The 20,115-nt window shown below is 40.5% G+C and overlaps 1 protein-coding gene across 12 annotated transcripts in view; it reads left to right on the top strand.

Moving 5' to 3' along the window:
• The first annotated feature begins 934 nt into the window (after nt 1-934).
• LOC105483175 (calcium dependent secretion activator) overlaps nt 935-20,115 on the top strand; it is a 491,506-nt gene continuing 472,325 nt past the window's right edge. For 6 of the 12 annotated variants that reach the window (XM_011744014.3, XM_071092024.1, XM_011743994.3 and 3 more), the window contains exon 1: nt 1,006-1,763. In XM_011744014.3, the coding sequence (XP_011742316.1) occupies nt 1,323-1,763 (441 nt within the window). In that variant the 5' untranslated portion in view covers nt 1,006-1,322. Of the gene's footprint in view, nt 1,764-20,115 lie in introns of all 12 variants that reach the window. The other 6 variants (XM_011743930.3, XM_011743979.2, XM_071092027.1 and 3 more) reach the window with 4 other exon arrangements.

Below are 20,115 nucleotides of genomic sequence, written 5' to 3'. Positions count from 1 at the left end.
CTGGTGGTTTGTTTTCATCCATCTGCGGGTCGCAGGTTACATTCAGCACGCTGGCCAGCTCCCTCGTTTACTGGGTTTATTGGCCTAAGTGAAAGGAGCAGGGGGAAGGCAGGCACCATCTGCTGCTTTGTATTAATAGTTTACCCAAGAGGCAGGGGTGAAGAGAGTGCGACAGTCGACGCATTAGATGTTGACGCCGCTGAGTTCTTAGGGTGTCTTTGTCTGATCGCAGGGTCCCCAAGCCTCCACCGAGTCAGAATGGAGAGAGGGTTAAGCAACCAGAAACCCTTCTATTTCTCTAGTAGGCTCACCTCAGCAGAAAGCATTCCCAGGTCTTAGGAACTGAAGAAGATTCATCCTAGATTTTGGGGGTGGAGGGTAGGCAAGGGCGGGGGCGCTACATAAATGGTTGAGTTGCCCGGTCGAAACACCAATCCATTCAAAATTTGATTAACTTATAGTTTAGACTGGGCGCATGCGGAATAAGTCGCTGGAATCAGAGTTTTCACAGGTGGGACAAATACGCTGCCCAGCCCCCCCCTCCCCCCCCACGCCCCAGGTGTAAAGAAGCCTGGGGAAAGGAGATGGACCCTTTCTTTCCCGCATAAGATCTCACGGACTTCCTCCTCCTAAGTAAGACCTCTCGATTTAGCGTCTCCAAACAGCCCGCTCGGCTGGTTTCCGGATTTCTCCCTCCCCCAAGAACTTTTTGTCCGCGGGAGGGGAAATGGGGTTGAGGCAATGAGAGCCAGAGATCAAGAAAAAAAATATCCACGAAGCGGGCAGGGGAGGAGGGTGGCAAGGTATTGGGGTCAGAAGTACTGAGGCTCTGAGGACGTTCCGCGCTCTCCCCGCTCCAGCCCTCTGCAGCAGCCCTTTACGCCGCGGACACGGGAGAGTTAAGCCAATAAACACGTAAGCGCCGCTCCCTCCCCAATCGGCAAGATGCCTCTTCGGCTCTTGGCTGCATCGACAGCTTGCAACACTCGGCATCTTTTCTGGAGGCGCCTCCTTCAGCGGCCGCAGATGGCATCCGGCTGCGGGCTCAGGGCTTGCAATTGATTCTCCCACTTGCCCACCTCGAGTCCACGGACGCACCTCTCCCTTCCCCTCCTCCCTTTGCGCTCCTGGGTCTGAGCCCAGCTCGCGACCGCCGGGCAGAGGATCAGTCGCGGCGGCCGAGGCTGAGCAGCAGCCCTCTCGCTCCCTGACCTGGGGAGAAGCGCCCACCCGGGAGATCTGATCCCCGGCTGCCTCCAGCGCCCCCCACCTTTTGCACTCCAAGCCGGGGGCTCCAGAGACCCCGCTCCCCAGGCGCCACTATGCTGGACCCTTCGTCCAGCGAAGAAGAATCGGATGAGATCGTGGAGGAGGAAAGCGGCAAGGAGGTGCTCGGCTCGGCCGCGTCCGGCGCGCGCCTGTCTCCCAGCCGTACCAGCGAGGGCTCCGCCGCCAGCGCCGGGCTAGGGGGCGCCGGCGCCGGCGCCGGAGCCGGGGTGGGCGCAGGCGGCGGCGGGGGCAGCGGCGCGAGCAGCGGCGGCGGGGCCGGGGGGCTGCAACCCAGCAGCCGCGCTGGCGGCGGCCGGCCCTCCAGCCCCAGCCCGTCGGTGGTGAGCGAGAAGGAGAAGGAAGAGTTGGAGCGGCTGCAGAAAGAGGAGGAGGAGAGGAAGAAGAGGCTGCAGCTGTATGTGTTCGTGATGCGCTGCATCGCCTACCCCTTTAATGCCAAGCAGCCCACCGACATGGCTCGCCGGCAGCAGAAGGTAGGTGCGCCTGGGAGGCCCAGGGAGCAGCACCCGGACGTCGCCAGGCGGGCGGGGCGAACAATGGGAGCTGGAGGCGCAGCTGGCGAGGAGGAGCAGGAAAGGTGGAGACCGCGCCCTGGGGAAAGGGCTACGAGGCCCCTTCCCAGCGGCCGGGCTCGCCGAGGCCCGGCCCAACCCAGCCTGGAGCGCTCCTGGAGCTGCCTGGGACCGGCTAGGGCCGCGGAGCGCAGTGCCGCGTGCCCGAGCCCCCCAGCCCGGGAGCGTTGAGGAGAGCGAGGCAGGCAGGTCCCGCTTTGTGGCCCGAAAGGCTGGGGGAGTGACTTGCAGCCCGCGGCGCCCAGAGAGGCCTTGCTCGCTTGCAGGGCTCCCAGCGCTCTCCAGCGGCGGGCGGCTGCGCTCAACTCCGGGCCCGCCCTCCTGGGCGTGCGATCGGCGGGCGGGGGAAACGGCAGGCGGGGGCGCAGAGGTGGAGGGAGAAGAGCGTCTTGGAGCAGCGCTCCGCTCGCTGGGGCGGAGAGCAAGCGCAGGGGCAGGCGGGAGAAAGCAAGCCCGGAAGGCGAAGCTTCCCGTGACTCTGCGAAGGGCACCCTCCTCTCCCTGCCCGGGTCAGCCGATCACCGACTAGCGTCGCCAAAGGGTCCTGGGGCACTGCTTCCTTATGGCTGGAGTTCTCTCCAGTCCCCCTGACCCTTCCTCACTGACCCCAGTGCAGGGGCACGCCTTCTGGTCCTTCCGTCCGGGTCAGCCCCTCCGCCTTCCTCTCTTTGACCCTCTTCTCCTCTTCTCAAGGTGACTTCGCCGCCACCTTCTGGCTCGCCTGGGTCCTCCAAGCCCTGCCACTGCTGCCTTGATAAAGTACAGCTGCAAAAAGCCTCGCAATCAGAGGCATCAAAAGCTTTTTCTGTCTGAGGTTGGGGCAAGGCTGAAGCAGCTCTGGGCTGCCTTTGATTTTTTTTTTTTTTTTTTAAGGTGCCTACTTCTATCAGCTGTTCTTTAGCTGGAGGAAGGGATGAGGGGTACTGAAAAATGAGGGGCAGTGGCGGAGGGTGGCGGCAGAAGAGAAGCAGTCAGGCACCCCGTTGAAGTGAGTTAGTGAAGAAAGTCAGCGTTCTATTCTCTCTTTTAAATAAATTTGCAGCACTTGAGCTATCAGAAAAGCCAGTCAGAGAGGCAGTGTGAGAGGCCAGTCGTAATCCCATTAAGATTGTGAGACTAGTGTCTTAAAATAGTGAATTTTTCGGTTGCTGCCATTTATGACCAAATAACATGTTGCTGTAGTAGCATTAGGTTTTCCACATTTCTCCACCCTTACCTTGAGTTAGCACAGATTTCTGTTTGTTTTGCTTACATGTGTACACACACCACCCAGCACTGATAATTTATTTCAGCCATCATGAGCTTGGATATCGTTTCATTAAAAGATAAAACTCATTTCCAGGGTGAGAGACAGGAGGTGGGTTACACACACGGCTCTCCATCTCTATCTGTGGCCCCTTGTTTTTTCAGTTCGTATTTTGGACTGCAGTAGAGCAAAAGTATCCTCAGAGCAGTAAAAGTTTTTGGGATATTATTTTAAGGTTGGATGTTGAGTTCACGGGGCCTAATGTTTCACATTTCAGTTTGGAATTCCTGTTGTAATTGTGTCTTTATAGCATGGGAACTTCAGCTTCCAAAATCTATCCCAGTAATAACAGCACCAGCCAAAAATATCCCATTCCTTTGACAATGAAAACTGTGACTTTAAGTGTTAGGTTGAAAGGGGTGGGGGGTGGGGGTGTCTAGACACATTTATCAAAGTCTCTAGAGCGCTGTCCTTTAAATAGATGCTTAAGTCCAGAGCTAGCATGGAGAAAGAAATCCCACAGAGACAAATTCTTCTAAACAGAACCTTCAGCCACCTTAGAGATCATTATGAGGCCAGATTTTTCTGATCTGATTGTATGTTTTACCTGAATCCACGCAAAGCTGTGGTTTTGAGGGGCATGCTGGTTCCATTTTTACGCGTGACCTTAACATCAGAGAGACTCCAGGACAGATTGATAACACTGGCATTTGGTCAAACTATTTTTAGTTATCACAACAAACTGTTGCTAAATACATATCCCACTGAAGCTATCCCAGGGCTGTTGGCTATACTGGGAAACTAAATTTTTACAAAAATTATATATATATATCTCCTTATTACAAAAAGATTTTTCACTGCTATATTTGTAAGTTTTTAATGCCTTTCTAGAAAAGTGTGTTTTGCTCCTTCAAGTAGAAAGCTTGGAACTCTGATTTTTAAAAAATAAGCAATCATTGAGAGTAATTAAAAGGTTTGCATAATCACTGTGGTAAAGTTTAAAGCCAACAAATAGAGTTGATGAGCTAAAGTTAGTCTTGAAGAAAGATAAACTAGTTGTAAACTAAACGTGAGTTTGCAGTAGAATAGAAAAGGATGAACTAGAAAAAGAAGAAAAATGTAGAGAAAGGGATAAGGTGACATGGATGTCAGAGAGACAGAATCTATGAAAAGGAATTGCTGAATTATGGAGAAAAGAGCATATTGTACAGAGTATAATGCACCGTGTGAAACCAAATAATCTATATCACAATACTGACTACCACTTTTTCAAGTGCCTACTATGTGAAAGGCACATAGATCATTTTTTGAATAGGCTCTTTTTGAACAGCTTTCAATTCACTGAAAAATTGATAAATGGTACAGAGAGTTCCTATATACTACATATCTAATTTCCCTTCTTAGTATCTTACAGTAGTATGGGACATGGGTTACAATAAACTAATATTGATACATTATTATTAACTAAAGTCTGTAGTTTATTCAGATTTGCTTAGTTTTCAGCCGAAGTTATTTTTTCTGTTCTTAAATCATTTTTTAAATCTCCTAACTCTAACAATGTACAGATTGCCATCCTTGTTTTTTAAAAAACTGAGACTCAAATTTTATTTGCCTAAAGTACCATGTAGATGGGTAAAAGATGGCAATTGAAGTGTGAGGCATTCTGATCCCATGAGATACTGGCTAGAAATAGTCTAGGATAAAAAGAGCCCTAGAATCCTGACAACAGGTCAGGTGTACTTCTTTACCCAGAGTTATTTCTCTTTGAATTGAGAGAGGTCCTCCTTTCTTCCTCTGGACACCCATCAAATATAGTCACTATGGGCAAAGTGGATGCTTAGGTTTAACTTCTTAAAGAATATGAAGGAGAGGGATGGGCTGTTAGTGGGTAAATTTGAACACTAGACTATACCAACTTTACTATGTCATTTAAGCTGAAAGGAAAAAGATTTTAGCTCAGAAGAACTCTTCAGAAGGAACAGAGGGAGACTACCATCACTTGGATAATTTTGGTAATTACTTTGGTTTCACTTTTACTGAGAAAAAGAGCAGTCCAACAATCTTCCCAATTAAAGAGGGGACTTTAAACAGACTATTTGAAAAAAGCATTTTATCATTTACTGGTATATTATGTTACATTACTGTGAATCTAAATATAACATGGTGGCAATAATAATTTATGACCAAAACAAAAATCTCCCCACCAGAATGTAACAATGTATGTTTCAGTAGCTCAGAAATGACAATTGGGAAAGCAGTTCTTTGTTTTTTCTTCTTTTGTCAGAATGGTAGAGTGAATACCTAGAAGTTGGCATGGCAAAGCTATACCATATGTTTCTAAATTATGTAGTAACGGTGATGGGTGGCTACCTTGTGTGAACTAGCTACGTATAGTTAGGGAATGTAAAAGCAGGCAGTGTTAGCAACTCATGTAATATTTAGATTGACATGACCATTTTTTAAATGAGGTAGGAGTTATTCAAATAGCCTAAAATGAGTATTGTGTCTACATACATAGGTATAGTATACATGTGTGTCTGTGTATGATGGGGGAAAAGGATAATCCTTAAAACTGTCTATTACACAGCAATTCCTATTTCATTCAAGAGGACAAATGTCTTGTAAGTTCAAGCTACTCATTTCCATATGATTCAGCTTATATCTGCCCATGAAATTATGGCTAATGTTGAGTCATAATCATAGAAATTCTTTCTTTATTCATTTACTTGGCTTTATTTGGACAAGACTCAAAAGCCATACCTTTCATAAAAATCAAGACCTAGTACTAGCTAACTATATATGTGTGTGAGAGAGAGTGCAAGTATGTGTGTGTTTTGAATCAATAATAAAGTGTCTATTCAGATATATTTTGAGGCACTTGGTTCGACCAGTCAAAATTCTTAAGGTTTGCTTTGTTAGTGCAACATATGATTTGCATTCTAAAAAAATTCTACCTTTTGAGAGAACAAAGACTGTTAAACCAAGTTTTCTTCAAAAGAATTCTTTCTCTTCATCAGGGGAAGAACCAAATTATTTAAATGGGCTTTTTGGCATTCCCCAACTCCCCATTTTCCTTGGTGCATTGGGAAGCCGCTGTTATGTACTGATAGCAGAGACTTTCTGAAGATGCAGAATACTATGAGAGGTTTTTGCTTCATTACACACCTGGAATAGGCTTGTGATTCACTAAAACTAGACTGAAGAACAAAGGAAATGTTTCATCCCTGAAGAATTGTACTGAGTAAAATGATAAAAGTCAAATGATTTAGGGATCTTCCCACTGTAAAAGCAAATTTAATAAACAATCGTAAGCTATCATATTGAAATATAACCAGTATTTGTGATTTGGGGACAGGTGTCTATAAAACTTGAGCTGGAATGATGACAGTTCTAACTTAGAAATATGTTCTAAATAACTAACCAGTTGCTCATTGCACCAAGTGCTCACCCAGGCTCGATGACAGAAGCAATTGGTACCTGTGAGATATGGTTCCTGAATCGGGAGAGCTTATTTCTAGTTTGGAAGATAACATACGTATATGTTAAATAAGCTGAATAAGAAAGTTTTAGCTGTAAGACGCTGATTAGAAGTACTAAAGTGGGGGAAGGAAGAAGTAAGAGTCATGCACACACAGTTGGATACAACAGTAGAAAAAAGTCTTCATAAAGAAAGTAGACTGGGATTAGGTCTTTAAAAATTAGTTTCATTTGAGTAAGCGTAGGAAAAACAGGTGTTCCAGTCTGGAGAAGAACACTAGGTAGCAGAAATGTGGAAAAGAGTCACTGTTAGACAATGTCAGTCAGATTCTGTTGGTTCTAAGTGACAGAAACCCAGGCTAAATAAAAAAAGAGGATGAGTGACTTACTGGTGCATGTAAGTGAAGAGACTGGTACAGAAGTGACTGCAGGAATGGCAGGATCTAGGAGCCTAAATGACCTCCATAACAGAATGAAAAAAGCTAGATGATGAAGGGAAAGGATATACAGATTTAGCATCCCTAATTCAAAAATATAATATCTGAAATGCTCCAAAATCAGTCTTTTTGATCATGACATGATGCTCAATGGAAATGCTCATTGAAGCACTTTGGATTTCAGATTTTTGGATTAGGGATGCTCAACCAGTATAACGCAAATATTCTAAAATCCTGTAAAAATCCAAAACACGTCTGCTCCAAGCATTGAGGATAAGGGATACTCAACCTGTATTTTGAAGCCCGTGTTGTAGCTCACACCCTGCCACTAATGAACCACTGATTGTAGGCAAGTCTCTGGGATAATTTCTTAATCTTTCATGTGGAGAGGGGGATGGACAAGCTTCAGATAATTTCTAATGTCCTCTCCAGATATAGGAGTTGATGGTTCTTTCTGAACAATGAGATTACTTTTTACCAAGACTTATAAATTCATTCAAACTTGTGTTTGGTACGATTTTACATTACAAAACAAGTCAGTGTCTTAAAGAATCCAAGATGGTTAGAGATGAAGGTAGATTTCATTAGTCCAACTGTCTAAATCTTCACATAAGGTGAAATTTCAAAAGGTTATAAGACTGCAGACTACATGAGAGATTGTAAACTGTGGCCTATGGGCTGAAACTGATCCACAAATGTATTTTGCCCACAAAGCACTTTTCAAATTTTGAATTAGTTCTCAACATTTAAAACTATCAAAATATTTCACATAAAAAAATCTGGATTTCTGGCTTCTCTTACAAGTGGAAGATATGACAACACTGGGCCTGAGTTTTTATGGATTTGCAAAAAGCAATGGAAATAAGACTACCCAACCATCATTTAAATAATATAATGTTAATCACTTTTAACTAAATTGGCCCAAGATACCCATCCACCACATAAATCTGGATGGTGGGATACCAGCTATCTGGTTCTTGCCAACACCATCTCCTTTTACAATTGCTTAACAAATATCAGTGATCTGACCCTGGCCCCTGTAAAGCATCCAAGAGGAGTAGCTGAAATTTAGAACTCTGTGTTCCTTGTCTCTGGCAACTATAGTAGTTTTCTTGTTGGTATTAGATTTATACTTTTTGCCAAATTGGAGGGCCGATTATCAGAATTATTACTTTTTCATTTGTCAGTCTAGGCATGTGATATGATTACTTTTCTGTTTTTAATAGATGAGGAAAGGGGGATGAATTAAGCCAATGCATTGAGTCTATCTCTTGCTATTGATATAGCAAGATGGACAGTGAAGGACAGTGGTTAAGGACATAGACTCTGAAATTAGAATGCCTCGGTTTGCTTTCTTGCTGTACCCCTAACTCGCTCTGTGATCTTAGACAATTAACCTCTCTGAGGCTCAGTTTACTCATGAATGAAATGGAAATTGCAGTGGTACCTTGATCATTGGGTTCTTGTGAAAATTAACTGAGATAATATAGTAAAGCAGTTAGAACAATGTCCGGAATGTGTAAGTGCAATACAAGTGTTAGCTCTTGTTATTGCTAAGTTGATATGTGCAATGTTTTTATCTGAAAGGACTGGCCAAGTTAATATATATGAAGTACTAGCTATCACAAGTCTTATATTCATTATTGCTATTATCATGATGATCATCATGAAACAGTATGGAGGAGTCTGGTGAACTAAAATGCAAGAATACCAGAAGGCAGGTAGTTATGATTAGAGTATCACCTATAAATCAGATGGGGTCCAGGGTATAATACATCTCTGTTCTTCCACTTTTGTTGAGACATTTCACTTGTATTTCTTTGAACAAAAAACAGGGACCCATTTGTCTGGCTTCAAAACCTCACTTTGACAAAAGCAACGTGGATAGAACTCATAGGAGATATTTTAAATGGCTAATATCAAGCACATGTACACGGGAAGATTTGCCACAAGCTTATCAGAGGGCTCAGATAATGGGGTGCTGGGTCACTCAACTGGTAAATGATGGGATCCTCAGAGTTCCTTATTTTCTTCATAACCACTATGAGGAAAGACACTATGTTTGTTATCATTGAATAGGTCACCTGCCTTTTTCAAGTCCTAATATTTTTGTCCTCGATCCAAATAGCTCTTTTAAAAATGTTGGTTTATACTAATGATATTGACTATTACCATATTGACTATTGATACTGATATTGACTATTACCATGACCATTAAAAATGAACTCATAAAATACTTTTATGTTTGTGTAGAGAGTAAATTCTAAGCATATATGTTCAAAACTTCATATCTCTAGATAGAGTAAGACTTGCATAAGTAGGTAATATGCAATAGAGTACAGAGACTAAGACTTCTAACTCTGTAGACTATCAGTCCTTGGTTCAAATTCCTGGTCGGCTCTGTGACATGTTGACTTTGTGACCCTGAGAACATTATCCATGTCTTTACTTCCTAGTTTCCTGATCTGTAAAATGGGGAAAAAATAGTAAGCATTGTAAGAGAAAAAACATGTTAGTTGCTTAAAATCTTTATCTAAAATTTTTAATATGGGGTGTATGGGCAAATATTATCAGTAACAGTAAAAATAGTGTTCTTGCATTTTAGTTCCCCAAACTCCTCCACAGTATTTCAGACTACAGTATCTTTGTTCATACTGTTTCTTATTGCAAAATGTCTTTCTCACCTTTCTTCACGCGATTTACTCTTGTTCATCCTTTAATTATTATAACTCAAGTGTTATCTCCTTTAGGAAACCTTACTCAAAGCTTTTTAGTGGGCTAAGTACTACTGTAACTCCTTAGTCAATCATTCCTTTTACCTCCTTTACTTTATATTTAAATTACCCTTTTTACACATGCCTGTCACCCACTAGACTGTAAGATTCCCATCTCCCAAAACAGTACCTGACATGTAGTAGGTGTTCAGTAAGTGTTCAACTGTTGAGACTTCACACTGATGCTTTATTTCCTAGAGAGCTTCCAAAGAGAGGAAATAAAAGTCTTAAATGCAGTCACCTTTATTACAGAGACGTTGTCTCTATAATTTTTACTTTTGTAAAAGCTTCTCAGAGTTAACCAATTATCAAATGGCTTCAAAATAAGTTATGTTGCAGAAACCTTCCATCTATTACCTCTTAACTTTGTTTGTTAATACCAAAAAGTGACAAATTTCTAGATCCATTATAGAGAGAAGTCTTCTTTATGAATCTCTTGCAATGGGTGAATCCTAGTTGAATCACCGTAGTGTGTGTTTAAGTGATGAAACATTAAAATCAGCAGAAGCCAAAGAAATAAGTTTTCATACTGGGTATGCATTTTTTAGGACATTTCATTTGATTTAGTGAAAATTAAGCTGTTTAATTTACCATCAGCCACAGTGTTGCCAAAGTTATATCACAGAACCTGTAAGTTCTACATATTTAGGCATAAATAAATGTGCTTATTTTCTCTACTTTTATTCTCTTACAGGATTTTGGCATTATTTTCTGTTATTTTATTGTAAGCTGCCTAAAGTCCTTTCTGGGTATAGTTAAGGTATAAATAAATAATAACTATAGAGCTACTGCATATTGGATATGGTAATAAGAATATGCTATGTATAAAACGTCAATGAAAAGTAAAACTGCTTCTTATATATGGACTTTCCTGATACGTTTCACTAGTCAAAGAAAATTAGTTTTGCTGTGTTATTCCTTTTATTTTAACAAGTGGGAAAAAGGTTTGAAAATAAATTGAATTATCAAGCCCTCAAGTGTTCCAATCTGCTGTCTACCATTCTAAAATCAAGAGATATGAAATAAATTGATAATGTATTGATGTCTTTTCAGCAGCCTATGGGAGGAAAATATCAACTCATCATGTGCTTCTCAGAATTACTTCTGTGCAGTAAAAAAGTTCTGAGATACTTTGAAGTTAACTTTTTTTTCTTCTTTTTTTAATCCCTAAGTGTTCCAGGAGCACATGCTAAGTTGCAAATCCTCTGGGAGTGGTAATGCTTTTAAAAAGATAATGGGATTTTGGCAAACATGCTGAGTGGTCCAGAGAAGAATCTACTATGCCTCTTAGGAAAGCAAAGGGAAAACATTGAAAATTCTTGCAAATAATTATGCCTTCTGTTGCCCATGTAGAAAAACAGCCTTTTGGTGTGAATGGTAGGCATGGAGTTGTTTAAGCAAATGAGTTGAAATACATCCTGAACATGTACATTGGCGATTTTTCTGACAAGTATAGCAACTGTTGTCTATAAGGCAGTGTGTCATAACATACTGTGTTCAAAACATTTCTTGGGGGTTCTTCCATATTCAAGTTTTGTTTGTTATACATCATCAGACAATGTTGTTTGAACCACTTCTATGTACAAGAAACTCACTAGATCCTGTAGAAAAAGTATGTAAAGTCATTTTAGATGGCCTTCCTGACCTCTAGGAACCTAGCAATCTGGTTGAGAAGTTGAGATACACTGACGTAGACTAAGTCAGGACAGGGTGAGTGTCTGAATCGTAAATATTGGTGTTTCCTAGATTTCCATTCTTGGCTCTTGTTATGGGTTTGTTATGTTCCCCTCAAATTTATATGTCAAATTCCTAACCCCTACTGCCTCAGAATGTGACTTTATTTGACAGATTAAGATGAGATCATTAGGGTGGGCTATAATCTATTATTATGACTGATGTCCTTATAAAATGGGGAAATTTGGACCCAGAGATATGCACACACACAGAATGCCACATGAAACGGAAGACAGATTGGGGTGATGCTTCTATAAGCAAAGAACACCAAAGATAGTCCACAAATTACCAGAGACTAGTGGAGAGTCATGGAACAGATTCTTCCATCTTAGAAGGAACCTACTCTGATGACACCTTGATCATCGCCTAGCCTCTGACAATGTCTGTTGCTCGAGCTACCCAGTTGGTGATACTTGGTTATGGCAGTCCTAAAAAACACAGCCCTCTTCTGTCCATACCATCTTTCTCAGCAACTCCATTGCTAACATGACTTTACTAACATCTCTACACTTAAAATTTGCGAATCTTTTGTCTTTAGCATAGGCCTCTTGCCAGACTGCCAGACTGCCAGACCCATACATCTAGCCATTTGCATCAGTGCTGCTAAAGGTGTGGCCACAGACAGGTGCAGGTCAGTAAATGCTTTGTAAAGAACTTGGACTAGAATGTAAATCAACTCATTACTTTCTTCTGCAAGGAAAGTCTTGCTATAAAAGTTGTCAGCTGTATTGAGCAGTATGCATGGTGATTAAATTGATGTAATCTCTGGTATAAGCACTTTATCTCAGTGACGGCCAATAAGAAGTAGTTCACAGATGACACAGGCCTACAGAGCACACTTGAAGGAGCATTGACCTCCATGGCATCTCCTTTCAATGTCCTCACACCATTCAATGATACAATTTTTCTTCTCATCCAAATTCTTTCCCCTTGTATTTTCTAACTCAGTGAATGGCCACCCAGTGGCGCTACCATATAACTGAGCTGGCCAAGGCACAAATGTGCAATTCATCTTAAAATCTTTGATTGTTCAGGCCGGGCGTGGTGGCTCACGCCTGTAACCCCAGCACTTGGGAGGCTGAGGTGGGCGGATCATGAGGTCAGGAGAGTGAGATCATCTTGGCTAACACAGTGAAACCTCATCTCTACTAAAAATACAAAAAAATTAGCCAGGCGCTGTGGAGGGAGGCTGTAGTCCCAGCTACTCAGGAGGCTGAGGCAGGAGAATGGCGTGAACCCGGGAGGCAGAGCTTGCAGTGAGCCGAGACCACGCCACTGCACTCCAGCTTGGGCGACAGAGCAAGACTTCGTCTCAAAAAAAAAAAAAAAAAAAGAAAAAGAAAAAAAAAATCTTTGATTGTTCATCCTCACCACCAAAGAATGCATGTGTTCTCTCCATGTTTCTCCTGAGGAAATCGTTGTTTTTCTCCTTCACTTCATCTTCATCACTAATGTCCTGCCTTGGGCCCACATGATTGCTTGCATGGACTTTTGCAGTAAGTTCTCACTGTTCTCTCTGCCCCTTTTCTTGCCCATACTTTACCCACTACTAGAGTGATACTTTTGAAACACAAATAGAGTCATGGCTTGTATTTGATACCATTGTTTCAAACAATGGCTGAGAATTCTTCTGTAGCTTTCTGTTGCCTACACAGGATAAAATAGAAACTTACTTGCATGACAAAAGTAGATCTTCACTCCCCATTCAGGCTTAATTACTGCAGTTTTCCTGCACACACCCTTCGCTTCAGCCCATTAAGCCACTTAACATCCCTGTGGTGTTCATTGCTCTCTGTGAGCCTCAGTATCATTGCACTCCTGCTTGAAAAGCCCTCTCTACCTTGCCTTCCATTACTTTCCTAGGTAGAAGGTAACACTCAGTTATAAAGTACAGGAATAAATAGCATTCATTGGCCCTTTACCCTGTGTAGTCACTTCTATATATTTACAAGCCTTATCTCATTTAATCTTTATAGCAACGCTATAAGATAGGTACTAATCAATCACCCAATCCTACAGAAGAGGAAACCAAGAGGAAAAGCAGATAAGAAACTTGTCTTAGGTCACAGATATAGTACATGGGTTGGGGCCAGGCAGTCTGACTCCAGCCTTCACACTTAACCATGTGCTATGTTAAGTACGTTGAGGCATTCAGCACACCTTACTTCAATGTATAACTGTTTCTTTTTCTTTCTCCTGACTCTGCAGAGATCATTTAGTCTCCCCCAGTGTCTGACAGATTGTATGTATGTATAATAGGTGTTCAATAAATAGGTGATACATGAGTTCATGATTGTTGGTTCATAACTATTCAGAATAGTAATACATATTCTCTACAATTTGTAGCCTATCCACTGAAATTATCTCATTGCTTCATTAAAACAACCCTCTGAGTATATGTGAGACAGTTATAAATTCCTGTTTTGTAATAAGTAAAAGTGAGGTCTGGAGAAGTCCCACTGGTTGGAATGGGCTACAGAGCACCAACCTGGACCACTTAACTGCACCTAGGGCTTCTTCCCATTGCACAGTCAGTCTTGGATTTACAATAAGAATGGCCTGGGCCATTTTAGACTTTTTAAAAACTTGCTTCATTTTATTTAATCTTTATTTTATTGCAGAATTGTGAAAGTCATAGTGATTCACACTTTTAGAGGGTCCACCTCACCTCATAAAAAATTTAAATGTATGTCACATTGCACATCTACTTGGTTATTGAAAAGACTGGAATGTATATTTTTCAATCTTGCTTTCGAAGCTCTTTGTCTATATAATAAATGACTATGATTTATCAGGAATCATGGTGCATTCAGAGGAATCCGTGAAAACTTAAAAAAAAAAAACAAAACCACAAAAAAAAACAAAAAAAAATCCTTGGCAGGGCGTGGTGGCTCACACCTGTAAACCCAGCACTTTGGGAGGCCCAGGCGAGTGGATCACAAGGTCAAGAGATTGAGACCATCCTGGCCAACGTGGTGAAACCGCATCTCTACTAAAAATACAAAAATTAGCTGGGCGTGGTGGTGCGAGCCTGTAATCCCAGCTACTCAGGAAGTTGAGGCAGGAGAATCACTTGAACCCGGGAGGCAGAGGTTGCAGTGAGCTGAGATAGCATCACTGAACTCCAGCCTGGTGACAGAGCAAGACTCAGTCTAAAAACAAACAACAACAACAAAAAACCACCATTGTTTTCAATGGTATCAGTATTTTTATGAGGACTAAATTTAACAATTAATGGAGTCAATATGTGTTTGGAAGTCACTTAATTGAATATTAATTTAGATTTTTCATGTTTATTCCTACATTTTGAAGACAATATTTAGGATCTTGGATTTTTTTTTAGTGCCTTGGAGAGTTTCAAGGCTCCAGTCCCCATGCCTCTATTGCCTAATGAATGAAATAGCCTTTGGCCAGGCTTGGTGGAAGAAGTGGTATTTGAACTAAGCCTCAAGCTGACTGAGAAGATCAAGTGATAGCAGTGTGATACATTTTGAGAGAAGGGAAGGATACTTTCAACTCTCTTCGGAGATGAGATAATGCACAGCAAGTTTGAGGACATATGAACAGACGAATACAATTGTGTAAGATTCCAATATTGGACAGAAAATAAGAACAAAGGTTGGTTCATGATGATAGATGCCCTTCACCAAGGTAAGGGGATTAAGGAGTGGGGGGCTTCACATTGCAGGCAATAGAGAACTGCTGAAGAATTCTGAGCAGGACAATGACATGACCAACGTAGCATTTTAAGAAGATTAAGTGAAATGTCTGGAAGGTATGGGGAAAAGAGAGAAAAGAAGATATAGATTTCTTCACACTGTAAGAAAAGGTCATGAATTAGGCTTGAATGTTTTATCCAGCACAGATCAGTTTTATAATTTTGTGGGGAGATTTGTAGAAAAATCTCAGAAAATCAATGCCTATATGTAGAAGCATCTTGAATCAATAGTTCAAAGGCATTTCCCTACAGCAATTGTTGACCTTTGTCTTCATTTTCTTATAGTAACTTTTATGTACTTGTCACAATGTGTGGGCTATGAATGTTCCTTTTTTTTTTTTTCACAAATTCTAAAAATGTAAAGCAAAGTGCCTGCCCTTTAAGTTATATTTAATTTCAGTGACCGATATTCTGATACGCCCCTGCAGGTGCAAAAACTCTTCTGCATAACATTGTGAAGCACATAATGACACTTGGACAAAGCTCATAGGGTTGAACCTGGCATCATTTCAGAGAATGAACATGTGATTCCATCTGGCTTCCAGCTGACCTAAAGGATCCAGATGGAGTTTAATCCAGCCCCAAGAAAGCATGAGCCCCACAATAAACCCAGGTTTATGTCAAGCCCATAGAAGGAGAGAGGAGGAAGCCTGACTTGTGGTGTCAGTTTGGAATCTGGGGAGAAAACTTTCAGTGTGCCCAACCACACTAAAATAGAATATTGGATTTGTCCTTTCTCCCATATGATTTCATCCCCCAAACCAACCTAAGTTTGCATAGGCACCCAGAGAATAGGGTACTTTCAAACTCCCTGCCCTTTCTCACTCCTCCCCAAGTGGAAAGAGTCTTATCTTAGTGGTAAGATTACAGAAAAGTTATTGGATGGACCACATTTAATGGTTAGAGTTATTTGCATAAATAGGAAGCATAAGATTCTCAATCATTTGTCTCTTTTCGTACATTCTTTGGTACCATCTTTTCTATCTTTTATGTGTTAATAGAGGTGGTAAGATTTGGATCTGGGCATGGGAGTAGAGAAAGGCTCCAGCCCAGTCTTCGAAAGTTCTAATATAGTGATTTTATGGCTGGCCCTTGAACAACATGGGTTTGAACTGTGCAAGTCCGAGGATTGAAAATATATTAGCAGGATGTGAAACCCATGCATAGTGAGGGCTGACTTTTCCTACGCAGGTTCCACAGGGCCAACGGTGAGACTTGAGTATGTGCAGATTTGGGGATTGTAGTATATGCCAGAATGGGGCGGTCCTGGAACCAATCTCCTGCAGATACTGAGAGATGATGGTATTTTCCATTTGTCATCATCATCTATCAGTATAGCTCTCTTAAGAGAACAGGAGATTTTGGTTTACGGTAAGATTCAGATATTCCTGGGTCACCAGGTCATTACATCATCGGAAAGGCTTCCAAACACTACACTGTTTACCAAAGGGCCTGCTTCCTAGAGGAGGCTGCATTTGCAGCTGAGAAATAGGTAGGATTTGAACATGGGTAGGAAGGAGAACAGGTATGCTAGGCACAGCATGAGCAAAGACAAAAGCCAAGCAAAACTACAGTAAAGAGCACACAAAAGGCATGATCAGAAAGGTAGCTTAGGACCAGGTAGTGGTAAACACTGAATGCTACTAGACTGTCAGTTGTCCTTTATTTGGTAGGCAGTGGGGAGCCTTTGAAAATGATCTGTACCCCTGAGTAGCTCCAATGGAAATAACACTAAACCAAGGCAGAGGGTCCATCAAAGATAATGTAGACTTCTGGGTGACTGGCAAATAGAGAGTGATTGGCCTTGACCTTGTCTTGAAGTGATGTGTTTTCCCATAAGACACCTTGAGGCTTTATATTTTGTGAAGAATATTGTCAACAAAAACCAATGTCTCATTTGCAAAGTACATGATTTGCTCCAGCATTTTTCCATGGCCAGATTGGAGACAACTCCCTGTGAGTTTTGACAAAAGCCCCATATAATTTGTCAGCCTTCCTGTTTGCCTAGCAGTGGAGCAAAGAAAAGGATTTCTTTCTACTATCTTCTTTCCACAGGCAGCCTATGTACAGCTGTGTATTATGATTCAGCACTATAGACCTTCAAAGTGAACAGACACTGGTTAAGATGTGCACTTGTTTCAATTAATCAGAAGCATGTCTCCCCCTGAAGCAGCAGTTCTAAACAATTGTAGATTTGCCATTTAGTCCAAAGAGCTTTTCATAGTTTTCTTTCTATGTGGAGAGCCCAAAGCTATCTTTCAGTCAATATTCAATTAGCATTTGAGTCGGAAGGCTATGCTGAGCTCTTAAAGAGGGGCGTAATGTGTCACTTGTTCCCGCCTCCATTTGCTTGTGTGTGGAAAACAATCCATTACTTTTCACTAAAGAAAGCTAGGTCTGTTGCAGCATAAGTTAAATATTAAACCAAGTTAATAGCATGTGTTTACTTCCTTATGATCTGGCAATAAATATAGTGTAAGGATTGCTGGAAAGGAAAAACCAAATTCAACATTAGAGTTATTGTATATGCCCAAATTTAGGGAGATTTGTGATCCAGAACATTTCCCCTTTCCCTAATTGCAGCAAGAACTCTGTGCCTTTCTGTCTTGTGTACTCATCCAAACGCTTTTATATAAAGCTTTCTCTAATCACTATCCTTTGGCATAGTCTTTTGTTTCCAGCACAATCTATTACTCAATACTACCTTTGTCACTGACAAAGATAACAGAACAATAACAATTCATTCCTAAGATTTTTTTAAAAATCCAAACATTTTCTATAAATATGATAGCAACAAAGGTATCTAGAACACAGTAATTTCTGTTTTATTTGCAAATTAGCTGGCCTATCATAAAGCAGATTTTTGAGGAAAATAATGATATAAGACATTTACATTGGATGAGAATCTACACTTGTTTCATAACCTTGAACTCAACACATATCATTAAAGTGGATAAACTACAAATTCACCCAGTGTGTTTAATCATTATGAACAGCCAATTGAAATTCAAATGAAGCTTTTTATTGTACATTTTAAATATAATATCTATATATCCCATTTTTAGTAGACACAATTGGTTACCTAATTGTTATTCACTCCCCAGTTCCAAACAGACTTGTAACTTTTTCAGGTATGAAAAATTTTACCCCATTCCCAGCTTTAGAAGTAGATACAGCTGAGTTCAGACTCATCCACACACAGCACTATACTGGAATACAATTGACTCACAGGTCAGGTGCCCAGGTGACCTAAGTTGATCCAATCAGACCAAAGTGGAGGACTTGTATTCCATGCTTAAGGGAGAGGTTTTGCTCCTCCTCTCCTGATGCATTCAATGGAAGGAAGCATGTACCATAATTGGTACTGGCAGCCATCTTAGAACCATGAGGAGACTCAATTTAGGCTGAAGCCAAGGCTGAAGATAGTGAAGTTGCTGAGCTATGGAAATAACTTGAGTTCCTGATGACAATAATGGGCTACATACACCATCAAGCCAGATCTGGAGCCCACCTTTCATCTGGACTTCCAATGAAATAGTAAATTTTCTTGTTGTAAGTCAGTTTGAACTGTAGTTTTTCTTATTTACAGTAAAAACTTGTTGACCTCCTGCTGTATTTCTCTTTAAAACAGGAATTCTGGGATTTATTAGTTTAACTCTTTATTTTGAATATTTATGTTTAGACAAAAGTGGAAATAGAATTCTATTTGTAGGAAGCAACTTCTTTTTTCTTCCTAACTCTAGATTTAATTTAGTTAAAACCAAAAAGCAAAAACTTCATTGTAGATGTAAATCATGTTTTAGCACACAATAACTTTTATTATAACTAAAAAGATAAGCAAAATGAATTCATTAAAATATTGTTAAATTTTACAGTTTCTATAAACAAAAATAAACATTTTATAGAAAAGTATATGGAAATACATAAAATAGAAATTTGAAATAATCACCCAACCTTACCACACAAATACATCCATTATGTACATAATATATATACATCTGCATGGATATATAGAGATTAATATATATAATTTTATATAAAAGTAATAATTCTACATATATTACTTTGCAACCTACTTTTTTGCACAACATTATATATAGGAAATGTTTCCATGTCAGTAAATATAAAACCATGTCATCCTTCTAAATGACTTTGTAGCAATCCATTTTATGGATGTAAGATTATTTAACCAGTTGTACTGATTTCTCTTTTTTGGTTACTACTATATACATTCTGCAGTAAGCATCTTTGTGTACTTATCTTTCTATACTTCTCCAAATATATGTGTCTTTAATGTAAAGAATATACACATTTAAAATGCTGTTACCGATTTCCAAAGTATCTGTAGAAATTTACACTCCCACTAGTGGAGCATGAGTCTCATTTCCCATGTTAAAACTAGACATTATTTTCTAATTTGCCAACTCGATGCATTATTTTTAAAATTCTGTATTTGCATTTCCTTTTTACATATTTATTGCCCCTTTATATTTTTTGTTTCACAAATTCTGTTACCTTCCATCCATTGTTTTGCTTATTAGTTTTTAAGAGCTATTTCTATTTTAGTGGTATTAACATTGTCATATTTGTGCAATTTAAGTTTTGTCATTTGTGGTGGACCGTTTTTATGTTTGTTATGTTGTTTGACATATTTTTGTTCAGCTGAACAGAATTTTTGAATGCAGTAAAATCTACTTTTCCTCTTAATAATTTCTGGGTTTCATGCAATGAAAGACCTTCTCTATCCAAAGATTATAAAACTGCTCATACATACCTTCTTCTACTACTTATAGTGTTTTATTTTTTTACCTTTAAATTTTTTACTCATTTGAAATTTATATTGGTGTAATGAATGATGTATGAATGA

The sequence above is a fragment of the Macaca nemestrina genome, chromosome 2 (assembly GCF_043159975.1).
Source record: "Macaca nemestrina isolate mMacNem1 chromosome 2, mMacNem.hap1, whole genome shotgun sequence".
Classification (NCBI taxonomy): Eukaryota; Metazoa; Chordata; class Mammalia; order Primates; family Cercopithecidae; genus Macaca; species Macaca nemestrina.
The sequence above is the reverse complement of the archived record's forward strand: the minus strand, read 5'-3'. Positions and strand labels throughout refer to the sequence as shown.